The sequence below is a fragment of the Lepidochelys kempii genome, chromosome 1, assembly GCF_965140265.1.
Source record: "Lepidochelys kempii isolate rLepKem1 chromosome 1, rLepKem1.hap2, whole genome shotgun sequence".
NCBI lineage: Eukaryota > Metazoa > Chordata > Testudines > Cheloniidae > Lepidochelys > Lepidochelys kempii.
In genome coordinates, this window is record NC_133256.1 from 221,035,691 (window position 1) to 221,053,008 (window position 17,318).

At 43.8% G+C, this 17,318-nt stretch overlaps 1 protein-coding gene across 5 annotated transcripts in view; it reads right to left on the reverse strand.

The window, feature by feature from the left end:
* FAR2 (fatty acyl-CoA reductase 2) overlaps positions 1-17,318 on the reverse strand; it is a 212,307-nt gene that overhangs the window by 35,235 nt on the left and 159,754 nt on the right. For all 5 annotated transcript variants that reach the window (XM_073315155.1, XM_073315174.1, XM_073315146.1 and 2 more), the window contains one exon: positions 6,005-6,123. In XM_073315155.1, coding sequence (XP_073171256.1) covers positions 6,005-6,123 — 119 coding nt within the window. The remainder of the gene's footprint in view (positions 1-6,004; positions 6,124-17,318) is intronic.

A 17,318-nucleotide genomic window follows, 5' to 3' on the forward strand; every position in this document is an offset into this window, starting at 1 on the left:
GTGTCACTGTGGGAAGGCTAGGTCAAAAAAGTGGGTACGGCATTGTGCTTTGAAGATACTGAAGTTCATGGTCATCCTGATCTGTCTGGAGAGTGAGTTCCAGGTTCATAAGCCAGTCATTGAGAACACGCTACCTTCTGTATTCATGAGTTTCACACTTGAGGTTGACAATTCTCTTGTTCCAGTGGAATGTGGTTGTCAAAGGGCATTCAAGTCACACAGGGGTAAAGTGGTCACTCATGTAACATGGGTGAATTCCACAGAGGGCTCTGAAGAGGAGGACTGAAATCTTACATTTCACCAGGTATTCAACAGGGAACCAGTCAGGAAAGTGGAGTGATGTGCTCTCAGCAGCCATGCATTGATGGGCACATGGGCTACTGTGATCTGAACCAGCATTTTAAATTCTTTGGTTTCATACTCAGATACAGAGAATTACAGGAATATGGCCTAATGGTCACAAATGCATGAATCGCCACAGTTAACTCCAAATCTGACAAGAGGAGGCCTAGTTTTCTTGCCAGGAGAAGATGGAAAAAGACTTTTTTCACTGCCATGGCTGGCATCCAGAAGCAGTGAGGAGATCGGGTGAATACTGAAGCAGTAGTGACTTAATCTGAGGACAAATGCCTTCAGTGAAGGGTGTTGTTATAGAGGTGAGGAGTTCTTGGAAGTGCTTCCTTCTCCCTTACCAAGATTCAGCTTCAGGAGACTGTTCTTCATTTAATTGCTGATTGCAACCAAGGCCTTGGATAGATGAGAAATGGTGTTGTTTTCAGCTGATGAGAAGGTAATGTAGGGCTGTGTGTTATCTGCTCATTGTTGGCATTGTAGTTCATGCTGATCAGTCTCCCTTGTGATTTCATATAGATGTTGAGTGTCCGAGAGAACAGATCTTTGAGGAACTCCAAAGGTGTGAGCTCTGCAGATGAAGGAGCAGAAATCAGTCATGCCTTTCTGGTTGCGATCTGAGCGGAATGACTGAAGTCATCGTGGCATGATCCTAGTAATCCCTGCTGCATGTCTGAAGCAGGACATCAGATGGACGGTATCATGGTCCAGCACTACAAGTGTAGATGAAGGGCCCTTGTCCATGGCTAAAGGATGTTCATCCATCAGTGCTAAGAGGACTCTCTCTGTTCCATATCTTGGCTTGAAGCTTGATTGGGAGGGGTCAAAGATATTGTTAGCACCTAGGAAGAGTTGAAGGAGACACCTGGAGAGCTTCTCAGTTAGGTTAGATACCTGCTGGTAGTTACAGAGGTTGATTATGTCAAGGGATGGCTTCTTAAGTATTTGCCAGATTATGACACACTATAGGGGGGGTTGCAGGATTTTCCTCCTCAGTGAAGATATAGGTATCTCAGTTAGTAGGAGTCCCGGATGCTCTTGACACTCTTTGACGAGTCAATGAGAATTTAGATCAGAACCATAGGTGGTGGCTCAGTTTTTCTCCTGTATTTCTAGAACTTCCTGTTGTGAGCTGGGCTGGCTTCAGAGGAGGATGGTTTTGTGTTACGGTGGAAAAGGCCAATGTACAGTACATGGTGTCCCAGCAGCGCCTCTCTGATGTTGGTGATGTTTTATGAGAAGTAGACTGATAGCTCTTTGCAACAGGAGATGGTGAGTTTTGGGGCTGAGTGAGAACATTCCCCATTAACACGACAATTCATGGTCCAGAATAGTTCAGTAGAGTATGATTTAACTACTGTTGCTGTGGTGAAGGAGAGGTGGAATTTTTTTGTTTGTTTGTTTCTTCCACAAGTAGTCCATAGATTCACAAGAATTCCTTGTACTGGTGTCTGTCTGCATCTGCCCAAGTTTTATGCCACACACATAAGAGCTCAGCTTCCTTCCACCTGCTGCTTTTGTTTCAGCACATCAAAGAAACAAAGGAGATCTGTAGAGGAGAAGGGCACTTTGGTTACAGAGGTGGCTAATGAGTTATCATAGTGATGGGTTAGATTTTCTATTCTGCGATCTTTTTTGGTGGTGAGGCATTATCTACAATAGTGTTGTGGAAATTAACTCAGTCCCTGAGCCTGAGGCCAACTGTTGTTATGGTTCCTTCTTGCCTGTACATTAGGTCAGTTTTGATCTCAGCCTGGGGGGAAGTTGTGGTCAGTCCAGGATAACGGCAGTTTCTTGTGTCCCCTGTATCCAAGCCAAGTCTAAAATCAAGCTAAAATATGACTGGCAGCATGTCCAGGTCCAAAGATGACTTGTCAAAAACAGAGAGTGGAAAATATACAGAAAAGGTTTGGGGCTATTGTATCTGAGTTGTTGTCAATATGGATGTGAAAGATCTCAGGATAATAAGTCTTGGGGACTTCATTAACATATCAGGCAGCAACTCAGGCAGTCCCTCTCGGAACCCTTTGCTCTTTGCAGTCTATAGATTAGCATAATGCACCATGTATAACTGGTCTTTGGATTTGCAGAATGACTGGATCCTCTCTCTATTTTTTCTTGGCCAGGTGGCTTCTCTTACATTTGGAATATGGTGACTGATACCCCTCCACGCTTGCCTTGTACAGGTCTAGGTTTGTGGTATACTGAGGTTTCAGTGAAGCAGGTCAGGACCTCTTGAGTATAAAGGACTTCCTGACAATTCACCTCACATTCATCAGCGGGAACATGATATCCTGATGTTTGTCTCCCCCCGTCGTAAGTTTGTACGAAATGGCTGTTGTATGACTGCATACAATTGGCAGCAAATTTATACCAATCTGTATTCGGGGTCCTGGTTTGCACTTCCTGTTTGCATTTCTTCCAGATAAGACTTGGATTGGGGAGAAGTGTTGGGTAATAATTGTGGCTGGTTTTGATAGAGACCTGGGTGTGAACCAATTGGCAAAGGTTCTCAATACCTTTGGGCATTATGCTGTTGCTATGGGAAGAAGCAACGCTGCTCAAACTCCACTCCAGAGTAGCAGAAAGGGGGTTTGCAAGTAGGAGCCATTTCTCCCTCCACTATTTTAGGTGCAGGCATTAGGCAGTTTGGGAATGATGGAAGGTGTAGTTTTCCTAGTCCCTGTGGTAAGACAGGCCCTTCTTTCTCCTGGAGGGGGAATGGGTTGGGGTTTCGAAGCTCACAGACCCAGGAAGTCTGGCTCTGGGGCTCTCTCTGCTTCCTGCTTTGCTGGTAAGACAGCACTCTATGGAGGGTGCTTCTCCCTGGTGGAGGGGAGTGGCATTTGTTTTTTGGACTTGGAGCCGTTGTGCTGTCATTTGCTTGTGCTGGTCACTCCTCTTCTTTGCCAGTCGCTGTTGGGTGGGAATGAGGAGAAAAATGAAACTGCAAAGTCTAAACTGCTTTTAAGGCTCATTTCTGGCTCCCCATATTCTGGCTCTTGTTTGTGGGTTTTGTTCAGCCTAGGCTCAAGGGATAAAGGATAAGACTGGCTTTCATGTTTTCTTTCTTTTTTGTGTTGTATTGATTTCATACAATTACTTAGGCCTCTATAATAATCCATGAAGCTTACACCATAGTTCCCAATACACACAGATTTAAATGTCAGAACAAGAAGTTAAACGGGAAAAGATGTTAAATCTTTAATGTGCCTTATACATGTGCGTTTACCAGGCAAAGAACTGGGTTTTAATACCCCCCACATGAACCTGTAACATAATTACCTATTTAAATCACGCAATTTTTTTCAAAACAAAATATTCCATCTATGAAACACCACATCCATTTGGAAAACACCCGTATGAATAGCTGATTCAATGCACTGCTTGGGAAAGGGGGACAATTAAATGACTTTAACTTGACACCTCAAGAGAAGAACCACCTTGTGATTACAGTTCTGGAGTTTTAAAATTCCATTTATCTGGCAAGAGCTGCCTTTTTAAAGAACTGTGTTATTTAATGGCTGTAACCATGTAGGGTAGGAAATATGAAAAAGAAGTAGAATTTTAAAGGTTCAGGACTGTAGTTAGCTGGAGAAAAGTTACTGCTGAAGAGAGAAACTAGGGTCTCCCATCTGTGCTTGCACTGCACAGAGGAACAGGCATTGGTCATAGCTTGTGAGTAAGGATCCCATCCGGCCAATGACTACAGGGAGAGCTCTCTACCTGCAGAGATGAAGTGAGAGGAAGTAAATCCTCAGCCCTCATATCCAAAAGCCATACTGAGGACAAAGTGTTGCTGGTATTTTCCAGTCCCTGCCCACAAAACAGGCTTTGCCATGTGAATTACAAAAACTCACAGTAGATTGGGCAGATGTTCAAAATATGACAGTGTGCCACCTGGCTCCGCTGGGCTCCTTGTGTTTGTGCCTCTCTCCCCCTTGAATATGCACTTGGACAGTTGCAATAATCCTGGGTGTGGATCTTTCTTGACTGGGGGTGGGGAGAAGTGGTGCTATGTCCCAAATGCCACCCACTTGCGGCACCATAATGAGACACCACTTACAGTAAATTGTGCAGATGCAAGTCTCCTTTCCTTTTTTACATAAGCATCGACGTTTAAATGATCATCAGTGGGCCTCTGAATTAATACCCCACTGAGATGAGTAGGACAGTTCAAAATCCTCAGAGCTGTTGTTCAAGGCTCTCTGCAGACTCTTCTCTGAATCAGTTATGACTTGTTTAAATGGGAGATTTTTCTAGTTACATTGGTATAATCATATCAGTAAAATTAAACTGCAAGCATTATACAAGTATAACCCCTCTTCATATTAAACATCTGAGTGGCTTTTTCACCTTGTCTTATACTGCTTCCAAAATGATATAAGCTAAATCAGAAAAGGGCACTTCTATATTGCAATAAGAATGTCCACATGGAGGCCTGGTCTATACTACATTGACATAAGTATGGAAAAATCCACAGCCCTGAGTGGTGTAGTTAAGCCAACTTAAGTCCTCATGTAGAATTCTTCCATTGACCTAGCTACTGCTTCTCAGGAAGGTGGATTACCTATGCTGATGGGAGAATCCCTCCCATCGTCATATGTAGAGTTTACAGTGAAGCACTGCTGCGGCCCAGCTGTTCTGTTGTAGCATGAACCCGGAGAGTTCTACTGGTATAAGTATAGCAATTTAAGGTCACACCCTACCTTAACTTCCCCATGTAGACAAGCCCTTACACACAATTCACATTTTAAAGGTTTTCTCTGCAACCATAACAGATGGAGACTTACTTTTTAAAAATGAAAGCTGATATTCTGCAGTGTAACACAGCTGCTTCAGAGAGGTGATGATGTGGCATATGGGTGTATATTGGCTTTTTCTAAGGGTTGCTCATGTCATATTCATGGCTTTCCCCAGCTGTAGGAGTCTGTGCCCAGTTGTAAGCTGGCTAATAAGGACAGTGTTATTAATGAGTATAACTGGAGGTGAGCTCTGCCTCATGAACTTAGTATACTAAGCAGGAGAGCACCAGTTAAATATAAGGGACACATTCTGAAAACTCATGTATTTACTCTGGCAAAACTCCCAATAAAATCTATAGGAGATTTTTGTGAGTAAGGATTTAGCCCATATAGAATCCAGAGGACACTCCTCAGCAGGTTCTAACATTTTTCCCTCCTTGCCACCCCTCACCCCCACGGTCATATTTATTTGCCCTCTTGTTTACACACAGCCACCCTCTGAAACCCATATTCCACCAATTTTCCTTAGGTTAAAGAGCGTCTAGAAGACTAGACAGCCTTTTCAACTTTTCAACACCATTCCCACTTTGATTAATTAATATTTTTACAGTTCTATGTATTCATGTGTATGTCCCATACTTTATAAGTGCTAAATAATGATCTTACTGACCAAAGGGATTCCTGCAGAGTGGCATAAGAAGCTCCTCCACATCCCAGGATATGTCTTCATGGCTTCTGTAGCACTTTTAGCCTTTACCACACCCAGGAAAGAAGATACTGAACTTGGGAATCAAATGCTGCTGTATCATGTAACCAACAAAAGCTGGATGATATTTGCTGTCCCATTAAAATCCATATTGTGCCATAATACCTTACCAGCAATCTGAGAAACAAGTGCTCATCCCTACCTGTGAACTGCTGTGTGCCACCCAGCCGCTAGGATGAGGTTGATGACGACATCTACTGGAATCAGATCTGCTACTGCATCATTATTGACTTTGACAGTTTGCAGAATCCCTTTACCAGCCTGTGTGACAGAGGGAGAGAGTCAGTGACAATATGCCATGACAGGATTTCCTTGGCCTAGAGAGGAGGCAGCATCACTTAGTCACTTTTCAAGCCCACTGTGCAACTCAGAAGATCAGTCTGCCTCTGTGGAGAGCCAGCGCTTTATATTCTTGTGCGGATCAAATTGTTTAGTGTTGTCAGAGGAAGTTGGAAATGTGATGCGCAAATGTCAGTAGAAGTGTATAAAAAGGTAGTGGCCTTGTGTAACTCATGATGCTAAAAGAACATCCAGCAAGACAGACATTTTTATGTTTTGTGGTAAAATTTTCAAAAGCACCTAAATGACTTAGGAGCTTAAATTCCATTTTCAAAAATCACATGGGAGCTTAAGTCCTATTGATTTTCAATGAAACATAGGCTCCTCAGTGCCTAAATGTAACATTTTTGAATGTGCTCAAATGACTTAGGGGCCTAAGTTCCATTCTCAAAAGCCTCGTAGGCATTTAGGAGCCCACGTCTCTTGAAAGTCAATAAGCACTCTAGAAATGGCTCTTAAGTCACTTAAGTGCTTTTGAAAATTTTACCCCAATCTTTTGGATTTAGCTATACATCCATTCTGAAGTTTACCTTCCACGCTATGATTTGTTCCGAAAGTACCATCAGCGTGTGTGGTATTTAAACAAGACACTGTCCTTTCTCTGAGGGCTTACAGTTATAGGATATGTCTGCACTTCAACAACGCAATGTAATTCAGCTCAGGGTTACATATGTGAGCTCGCTTCAATCTCACTAGCTTGGGTCCTGGAACAGTGAAAGCACAGCTATGTGAGTTTCAGCGCTGGCTACCCAGGGTTCTAGGTGGCTTTGTACAGCCTGCACTGAAGGTCGCACTGCTGTTGCTTCACTGTTCTGGAACCCAAGCTAGCTAGATTAAAGCTAGTTCATGTGTGTCTACTGTGACAGGGTCAGGCCAGATGGCTACAGGACAGTGATAGTAGGCAGATATATTAGCCCCAGGTTAAGTAGGTCCCTTTTCTCTGGGTAAGGTAACAGGGAAGGTTCCAGAACAATCAGGAACCTTCTGGAAAGAATTAAGGCAGACAGGCTGATTAGAACACCTGCAACCAATCACGAAGCTGCTAGAATCAATTAAGGCAGGCTAATCAGGGCACCTGGGTTTAAAAAGGAGCTCACTTCAGTTTGTGGTGCATGCGAGTAGCTGAGAGCAAGAGGTGCAAGAAGCTGAGGGTGAGAAGGCGTACTACTGGAAGACTGAGAAGTACAAGCATTATCAGACATCAGGAGGAAGGTCCTGTGGTGAGAATAAAGAAGGTGTTGGGAGGAGGCCATGGGAAAGTAGCCCAGGGAGTCAGAGCTGTCACACCGCTGTTCCAGGAGCCACTGTAGACAGCTGCAATCCACAGGGCCCTGGACTGGAACCGGAGTAGAGGGCGGGCCTGGGTTCCCTCCATCCCCCCAACTCCCTACTTGATACCGGAGGAGTTGAACTGGACTGTGGGTTCCACCAGAGGGGAGTTTCTCTAGCCTGTTCCCCAATCCTCTAGGTGGATCAGCAGAGACTGCGGGGATTGTTCATCTTCCTTTCCCCATGCTGGCCCAGTGATGAGGCTAACAGTGAACGGCAGATTTGAGCCACGAAAATGGACAAACTGAGGGCTGCCGTGAACCTCTGAGGGGAGAAAATCCGCCAATAAGCGCAGGACCCACCAAGGCAGAGGAGGAACTTTGTCACGCTACTCAAGGTGCAGTCACGGTCTAGACACACTTTAAGTTAAGATGTAACTTTGTTGAGTGCCAATGACAAATGCTGTGAAGAAGGGAGGAGGAAGTCAGAGCCATAAGATAATGGGCTTGATTTAGTTGGTAATGCACTTCTCGGGGGTTCCAAAATTATTTGTTTTTAATTGAGTGTTTGTGATGATGATTCTATGCAAGGGAGATGAGGGTTTGGAGGCTTCATGGAAGAAGTCTTTTAAAGAGGGACTTGAAGGAGCAAGGGTAGCAGCATGGCAGACTGGATAAGCCAGGCTGTTTCAGAGTGGGGGGGCACGAGACATGGAGGTGAAAGTGGGGGAAGGAAACTAAGAGAGTGTATTGGGCATGAGGCCTACGTGCAAATAGCTGAGTGAAAAGTTATGAGGATAAAGAGAGAAAGGCAGGAGTTAAGGAGTGTAATGCCTGGACTACAAGGACAAGGGACCTGAATTTGATGTAGAAGGCAATAGAAAAATCAGTGAACAGATCTGGAGAGCAAAGGATGCAGTAACATCAGCAGGAAAGAAAATGTTTCTGCACCCGCATTTTGGGCAGCTGTAAGAGACTAGGGAGGAGACGATTGGTGTTACGAGAGAAGATTTGGAACCAGTGTAATCAGTGATCTTCAAGACAGATTGAAGAGATTCAAGATAGTTATGTCCAAACTCCAAAGCTAACTGTGAAGAGATACAGAGAGATCTCACAAAACCGTGGTGACTGGGACACAAAGCAGCAGATGAAATTCAACACTGATAAGTGCAGAGTAATTCACGCTGGAAAAAATAATCCCAACTACACATATATAATGATGGGTTTTAAATTAGCTCAAGAAAGATCTTGGAATCACCTGAAAACTTCAGCTTAGTGTTCAGCAGTGGTCAAAAAAGCTAACAGAATACTAGGAACTATTAGGAAAGGGATAGAAAGTAAGACAGAAAATATCATAAAGCATAATATAAATCTAAGGTGTATCCACACCTTGAATACGGTGTTCAGTTCCGGTCACCCCATCTCAAAAAGGATATGGTAGAACTGGAACAGGTTCAGAGAAGGACAACAAAGATGATCAAGGGTATGGAATGGCTTGCGTACAAGCAGAGATGAAAAAGATTAGGGCTTTTCATCTTAGAAAAAAGACTCAGAACAGGAATATGAAAGAAGTCTTTAAAATCATGAATGGTGTGGGAAAAGTGAATATAGATGTGTTATTTACCCTCTCCCACAATACAGAAACCAGAGGACACCCTGAAATTAATAGGCAGCAGGTTTAATACAAACAAGAGGGAGTACTGTTTCACATAATGTAGTTAACCCATGGAATTAATTGCCATGGGATGTTGTGAAGGCCAAAAGTATAACTGAGTTCAAAAAGGAAGTAGGTAAGTTCATGGAGGATAGGTCCATCAATGGCTATTAGCCAAGATGGTCAGGAACACAACTCCATGCTTAGGGTCACCCTAAACCTTTGACTGCAAGAAGCCAGGAGGGGAAGACAGGGCTAGATCATTCCAACTTCCCTGTTTTGAATATTCCCCTGGAAGCTCTGGTATTGGCCACTTTCAGAGACTGGATACTGGGCTACATGGACCATTGGTCTGACCCAGTATGACCATTCTTATCTTCCCCTACCACTCCTGAGCTGCCCATGCCTCTCAGGGCCTTTGTGTGGCTTTTTAGTGTCCATGTGTGTGGTGAACGACACACACTGTCAGGATCCAAAGGGGAGAGCAGAGTGCTGGTTAATGGTGAGCTGCAGGGAAAAGGGGAGCAATGAGCAAAAGGACAAGCTTTGATGGAAGCTGCCAAAAATCCTTTCCCCAACATCTCCTTCCCGCTAAGGCAGGAGTGGAGCTTGCACAGGAAGTGGGGAAGAGAGCAGAGATACTCAGCAGCCACAAGGTAGGGAGAGAGGGAAAGAGGATTTTGCAACATCACCTATTTATAAGCAATGTTCCATTGTGCTCATCACATCAGACTACTGTGATACAATTCTTTTTTGTCAGTCTGTAACTCCCTCGGATAATGAAGTAGCTCGCTAGTTGTGAAAGGTTGAGGACCACTGCTATAAACAAACAGAGCATGTCCAGCCCTGCATAATCACTTGTCTGAAATCTGGGCTGAAAAACCCTTGCTAGAATGACAGTTTTTAAAGTTTGTTCTTAGCCCATAAACAATGCATGTGTTTTGGGTCATTCTGATGCTTCTTAAAGATAGTAGAGTCACAAGAAAGTTGCAGATAAGGTATAATCATGTAAGCTCCCCCAGCCAGCTCTGACAATGTACCTCAATCATATCCTGCAGCAACCTTCTGTTGTTCTAGTCTTGGGCCACAAAACAACTCTGCCGAAACACTTCAGTTCTAACTTACAACATCACCTTCTGCTAGCCCATTCCTAGGCTAAACACCACGGGCAGCGGCATGTAGAACATGTGTACCTACACTCCGCAGTGAAAAGCACACTGTATCCACGCTGTGGTGCGTAGTTACACGTGTCAGTGAAAGGCTCTGGCTGAGGGAAGGCAGCGGGGAAAGGCTTCAGCTGTTCCCTGCTGCCAGAGCCTTTCACTGCAGCAAGGGAAGGCTCAGCCTTTCTCCACTGCCTCCTCCTCCTTCCCCCCCGCCAGAACCACCTCCGGTTGCTGGAGTCTTTCACTGCAGCAGGGAAAGGCTCCAGCAATGGGGAGGCAGTGGGACACTACACTGCTAAAAATAGCACTGTAGACAGGGCGGCACAACTTGGGCCAGTAGAGAGCTGTGTAGGGTATGTACTCAAGTACTTACCCACAGCCTTCAGCCAGGCCTCCACTTGACTCACCTAAGCCCTGCCTCACCAGCTACACGGCTACCAATACCTGGGCTGGGGAGCTATGCACATACGTACACTACCTACCACCCAAACTAGCATGCTGTGTAGATGCAACCTTAGTGCTCTCTTCAGAAGAAGCAGCCAATCATGTTGAATTTTGTGATGTGAACAAATGGTGATCACATACAGGTGAACGAACTCACGTTCACTTGTGCCCCCAATTACTACTTGAACTCACTAGAAGAGAGAGGCTGATGCATACTTATTTACCTATTTTAGTAGTTATGACGTGTTATAAACACACACTGTATTCATATTGATGGTCATATATATTTGAAGTAGATCTTTGATATATAAATACATATTAATATATAAAGAATTCAACAAATTGAATGCTGCACATTATTTGGTTCATTATATATGGTACACTATTTCTGTATAAGGCATGGTCTAATTTTTGTATCAGATTGCTGACATTTTCTTTTTGGTATAATAAAAGCTACTTCAACTGAGGTCTCTGAGATCACTTCCCTGTTTGAGTTTGACATTTTTAGGCAGTATCCCAGTGGAAGAGCTCAGGGGCCAATCACAATTCAGGGCACACACCAAAAGCAGAGTTATTCCCCACACCAGCTAATCATAGCTTTGTAGGGGGGAAGGAAGGCTGTGCTACACTAAGACATAACTCTTCAGTTATAGTCTAGCAGAAATGTGATTCACTTCACACACCGTCTGAAATCAACAGATAAACCAAAGCTTCTCTTCCCAGCAAAAGAAGCAATTTGGGGCAAAGGGAAATAAATCACTCTATGCAATAAAGCAGAGCTCTGCCCCCTCACATGGTGTATTTAACAGAAACATATGTATTTGTGCAGACAAATTATTAGACTCTCATTTCTATATAAATGCTAATGAGGGGGAAAAGTTCAAAAGGTTTGGAGTTCAGGTTCAGTTTGGATAAAGCAGCCAAAAGATGCTTATCTGAACTATCTACAAAATTAGTCTGGAAAAACAGTCAAATCTCTTATATTTATAGGATGCCAATAACTGCAAGATATAGGAACAAAATTCACTTTGCTTGATGAGCACAGAAAATCACCCAAATGGAATTTTGCTTTTGTCATCATAGGTTTCAAACCACTAACCTTCAATTATTCCTTCTTCCCTCATTACTGCAAGTAGGATCAAAAGAATGGGCTCTGAAAACAGATAGACAGGGATCCATTCAGATCTCCTCAGCTAGGGCAGTCCAGCACCCAACATTGAGAACATCCTGCTTCCAGCTCCTGAAAGTTTCACCCTAAGCACTTCTAATTTCTATGTCCCAGATTAATTCAGTTGTCTTGAGTGATCACTGATAGAGAGTCAGTCTCTGATGTAGCCTGTCTCAAGACCACTAAGGGATTTCAAGATAAGGCCCAGGACTTTGAATTAGGCAGAGAAGGAAACTTAACTGGAGAGGGCACACGTGTGATATGCTCTCAGCTACTTGTCCTGTTCAAAGTGTATATGTTGGACAAGGTGGAGTTTTTGCTTGACCGTGACCAACAGACCTACTTAGAGGAAGTCCAGCCCTGAGAAGATGAACAGGTGGATCACAGTTGCTAGCTTGTCATTTGCAATGGCTAGACATGGCCTCCTGCCAATCAGAAATGAAAAAATGTGTTCCTCATGAATTTCATTCACTGGTTATCATGAAACAGAGATTCAAACAAGTATTAAGATAAGAGCATGCATTTTTTCCCCACTTACTGCCTGGTCCTGCACTCAATGAAGTCAAAGGGAAAATGTCAATGGTGCAAGAACAAATCCTTGAAGAACAGATGGATACTTTTTATGGAGGGCCTGTTTGGTAATGTATTAGAGTGGTCTGCCCATTTAGGGCCTGCAGAGTCAGGGAGCAGCAAGCCCTGGCCTCCAGAGAATCCCAGCAGGCAGGTGTTGGGAACCAGCTGATCCAGCTAGGAGGCAGCTAAAGAGTGGCTCTGGTTTCCAGCTGGAAGATATAAAAGTAAGGACCAAACTCTGCAAGTGGGGAGGGGTCAGGCAAGAGAGACAAACAGTTCCCTGAGCAGCAGCACTAGGCTCCAACAGAGCAAGTAAGCCCTGTGGTTCCCCTGAGGCAAAGGGAAGGTTGTGACCCTTGAGCTACTGGGTGTGCACAGGACCTGCAGTATCAGTCCAGGTCAGGACTATCATTTTTGTTACATTTTCCATATTTTTTGCATTTCTATGTCAGAAAAATAACAGAGCCCATGTAGAAGGATATAACATAGTTGGGCATGGCTGACTGTTTTTCCCCAAGCTGGTGGATGGACCCACCAGAGGACAGTAGTCCCTGTGAAATGTGATGACCATCCGAGTCCAGTTTTAGGAGATTCTGTGATGTGAACACCTCTATCCTATCTAATGAAAACTGACACTCTTTTTAGTCTCAACAGAGGTAAAGGTAATCCCTCCAATGTCAGTGTTCATGCACACTGGCAGGGTAGAGTGGCAAAACTTGCACTGATGCTGCCTATGTTTCTGTTGTTCCTCGACTAAACTCCAGGGCTGATGATCTAGCCCTTTTCATGAGTAGTAACTTAAATGAAACATTTTAAGAATATTGATACTTTTCTATACTCACTCAGTTATGGCAGTGCTCTACAGCAATGGTTTTCAACCTTTTTTCATTTGCGGACCCCTAAAAAAAATGTGAACAGAGGTGCGGACCCCTTTGGTAATTCAACCTGTGGTCCACGGACCCCTACCACAGAAGACAGACTGAAAACTGACAGAAGAGAATTCAACTATAAATGATACACATGCTCAGCACGGCATTTGACACAGTGTAAGGATGCTAAACTGTGGGCTTCTACAGTAATGACAACACTTCTCGGTTTTGACCTGTAGGTGGGGGTATCCACATACTTTTGATTGATCAGAAAAACAGAATGCCTTTTCTGGGATCTGAAACTTTATTTTCATAGTCACCTTTCACAGACCCCTTAGACATAGTCTGCGGACCCCCAGGGATCCATAGACCACAGTTTGAAAACTACTGAACTATATAGTGGAAAATAGTTATTTTGTAATATATAGGTTTTATAGATCATATAAAATATAGTGTAGATATTTTAAAAACCACAATGATCTTGCAATACGTGAAAACCTAAACTTTATCACTGTGTAAATACTTCAACCGCTTTTCTTGGGAAAGAAAAGACAGATTAGTGAGCTGTCCCCTCTGGGACTCTCAGGACAAAGTTATCAAAATGTGTGAGAAACCCCTGTATTGTCAAAGGAAACTGCAGAAGTGGGATTCTCCTTCTCCAACTTTCATGTGTGATGGAATTAAATTGTCAGATCTTGCACGGGGTTGTTAATGTGTTCAGTGTAACCTAAATGTATGCTCATTCCTTGTGATTATTTTCTGCTGTCTCTTCATTTCAGAGATTTAAGAACCTAGAACCTTGGCACCCGATCCATTTGAACAAAACCAAAATCTTTCACAACTTAAAAATATTCAAGTCACAAAATGTGGGCAATTTTTGTAAGAGAAAACTGCAGTTTAGGAAGAATTAGTAAAATAGTCCTGCAGTGTCAGAAACCCCAACTGTACACTAGAATTCATTCAGTACTAAAGACGTAGCTTTAAATCCTGACCCTCTTGAAATCAATGGTCGTTTTGCCACGGACATCAATGAGGCCTGGATTTCACAGATGGAATTCAGGAAAAGATATAGTTATATGACGGCATATGGCTCTATTTCCCCCTTGTTGCTGAGCCAAGGAACAATGACATGAAATACATACGGGACCTTGTACAATTTCAGCAGATGATTTAATGAAAGAAGAAATATTATTGGTGGATGAAGATTCAAGATACTTCAACATGTAGGTCAGGACTGAATTGCTGATAGTCAAAAAAAGTGCAAGCAAAACATTTTACAAAATCAGTGAAACACTTCAAGTCACAAGGTCACACTTGATCGCTGCATTTCTTGGGTGGCTGAAAGCACTCGGCCTGATGTATGTGCCTGATGTATGCAGCACAACTGACTCACAAAACAATCTCAAGGGAAATAAAGGACAAAACAACAGAACTTTATTTTGTGTAACATCATTCATGCAAATTGTATCCCAAAGAACATACGGAGTTAAATAATACAGATATAAAATTAAAACAATAGCAAATGGAGAGAAATTCAGAGATGTTGGCAAAGAAGAAAAAAAAATCTCTTTTCAGTTGATAGTGAAAAGCAATAGGGAGTTAATGAAGCAAAGATTTACATTTACAAGGAGTTTCCAGATATAAGTTGCAGAGGAGGTTTTCATGCTAACAGTGGCAAGGTTGTGTGAAAGAATACAGAACAGACACATACTAGGTGAACCCAAGGTGGGTGGGTAAGTGTGGAGAAGAGAGAAGAGAGAAAGAGAGAGCGAGCGCAACATTTGTGAGCTTGTCCATAGAATCATAGAATATCAGGGTTGGAAGGGACCTCAGGAGGTCATCTAGTCCAACTCCCTGCTCAAAGCAGCACCGATCCCCAATTAAATCATCCCAGCCAGGGCTTTAAGCCTTTAAGCCTGACCTTAAAAACTTCTAAGGAAGGAGATTCCACCACCTCCCTAGGTAACACATTCCAGTGTTTCACCACCCTCCTAATGAAAAAGTTTTTCCTAATATCCAACCTAAATCTCCCCCACTGCAACTGGAGACCATTACTCCTTGTTCTGTCATCTGCTACCACTGAGAACAGGCTAGAGCCATCCTCTTTAGAACCCCCTTTCAGGTAGTTGAAAGCAGCTATCAAATCTCCCCTCATTCTTCTCTTCCATAGACTAAACATCCCCAGTTCCCTCAGCCTCTCCTCATAAGTCATGTGTTCCAGTCCCCCAATCATTTTTGTTGCCCTCCGCTGGACTCTTTCCAATTTTTCCACATCCTTCTTGTAGTGTGGGGCCCAAAACTGGACACAGTATTCCAGATGAGGCCTCACCAGTGTCGAATAGAGGGGAACGATCACGTCCCTCGATCTGCTGGCGATGCCCCTACTTATACATCCCAAAATGCCATTGGCCTTCTTGGCAACAAGGGCACACTGTTGACTCATATCCAGCTTCTCGTCCACTGTAACCTCTAGGTCCTTTTCTGCAGAACTGCTGCCGAGTCATTCGGTCCCTAGTCTGCAGCGGTGCATTGGATTCTTCCGTCCTAAGTGCAGGACTCTGCACTTGTCCTTGTTGAACTTCATCAGATTTCTTTTGGCCCAATCCTCCAATTTGTCTAGGTCCCTCTGTATCCTATACCTACCCTCCAGCGTATTTACCTCTCCTCCCAGTTTAGTGTCATCTGCAAACTTGCTGAGGGTGCAATCCACACCATCCTCCAGATCATTTATGAAGATATTGAACAAAACCGGCCCCAGGACCGACCCTTGGGGCACTCCACTTGATACCGGCTGCCAACCAGACATGGAGCCATTGATCACTACCCGTTGAGCCCAACAATCTAGCCAGCTTTCTATCCACCTTATAGTCCATTCATCCAGCCCATACTTCTTTAACTTGCTGGCAAGAATACTGTGGGAGACCGTGTCAAAAGCTTTGCTAAAGTCAAGGAACAACACGTCCACTGCTTTCCCTTCATCCACAGAGCCAGTTATCTCGTCATAGAAGGCAATTAGATTAGTCAGGCATGACTTGCTCTTGGTGAATCCATGCTTACTGTTCCTGATCACTTTCCTCTCCTCTAAGTGCTTCAGAATTGATTCCTTGAGGACCTGCTCCATGACTTTTCCAGGGACTGAGGTGAGGCTGACTGGCCTGTAGTTCCCAGGATCCTCCTCCTTCCCTTTTTTAAAGATGGGCACTACATTAGCCTTTTTCCAGTCGTCCGGGACTTCCCCGGATCGCCATGAGTTTTCAAAGATAATGGCCAATGGCTCTGCAATCACATCCGCCAACTCCTTTAGCACTCTCGGATGCAGCGCATCCGGCCCCATGGACTTGTGCACGTCCAGCTTTTCTAAATAGTCCCGAACCACTTCTTTCTCCACAGAGGGCTGGTCACCTCCTCCCCATGCTGTGCTGCCCAGTGCAGTAGTCCATGGTGGGATGTAAAAGGTGGCGCGTATGGCAGATATAGCACAAATCCCTGATTAGAAACACAGCAGCCAGGATGGCAGACTGACTCTTGTATTGCAAAGAGAGAGAGAAGAAAAACATAGTAACCACTACATAACAATAGATTCAGCATAAGCATCTACTTAAGAAACTATACCTGCAAATTCACAAAAACAGATTCAAAACTCTACTCAATACAGTCAAGTATATCACATCTGTCCTTCCCCTTGAAAAATGGAATTGACACAAACCTTCAGAAGGTGGACGAACAACCCAAGATCCAGTTACGAGTGAAGTCTTTAAGGTGGCTTGCTTTGTCTTTCTGCATAGCGTCTGCCAACATTTTGAACACTTCTCTGAGGAAGTGATGTGTCTGCAGCAATTTCTGACTCAGATGTTCCCTCAGATAATGCTGGTTGTTCAGCGCACCTGCTTCTTGGTTGCTGCTTCAAGATGGGGCATTGATACTGGAACAATTGGCAGTTCCCCAAATTTTGCTGCTTTTGTCAGCCACAGGGTC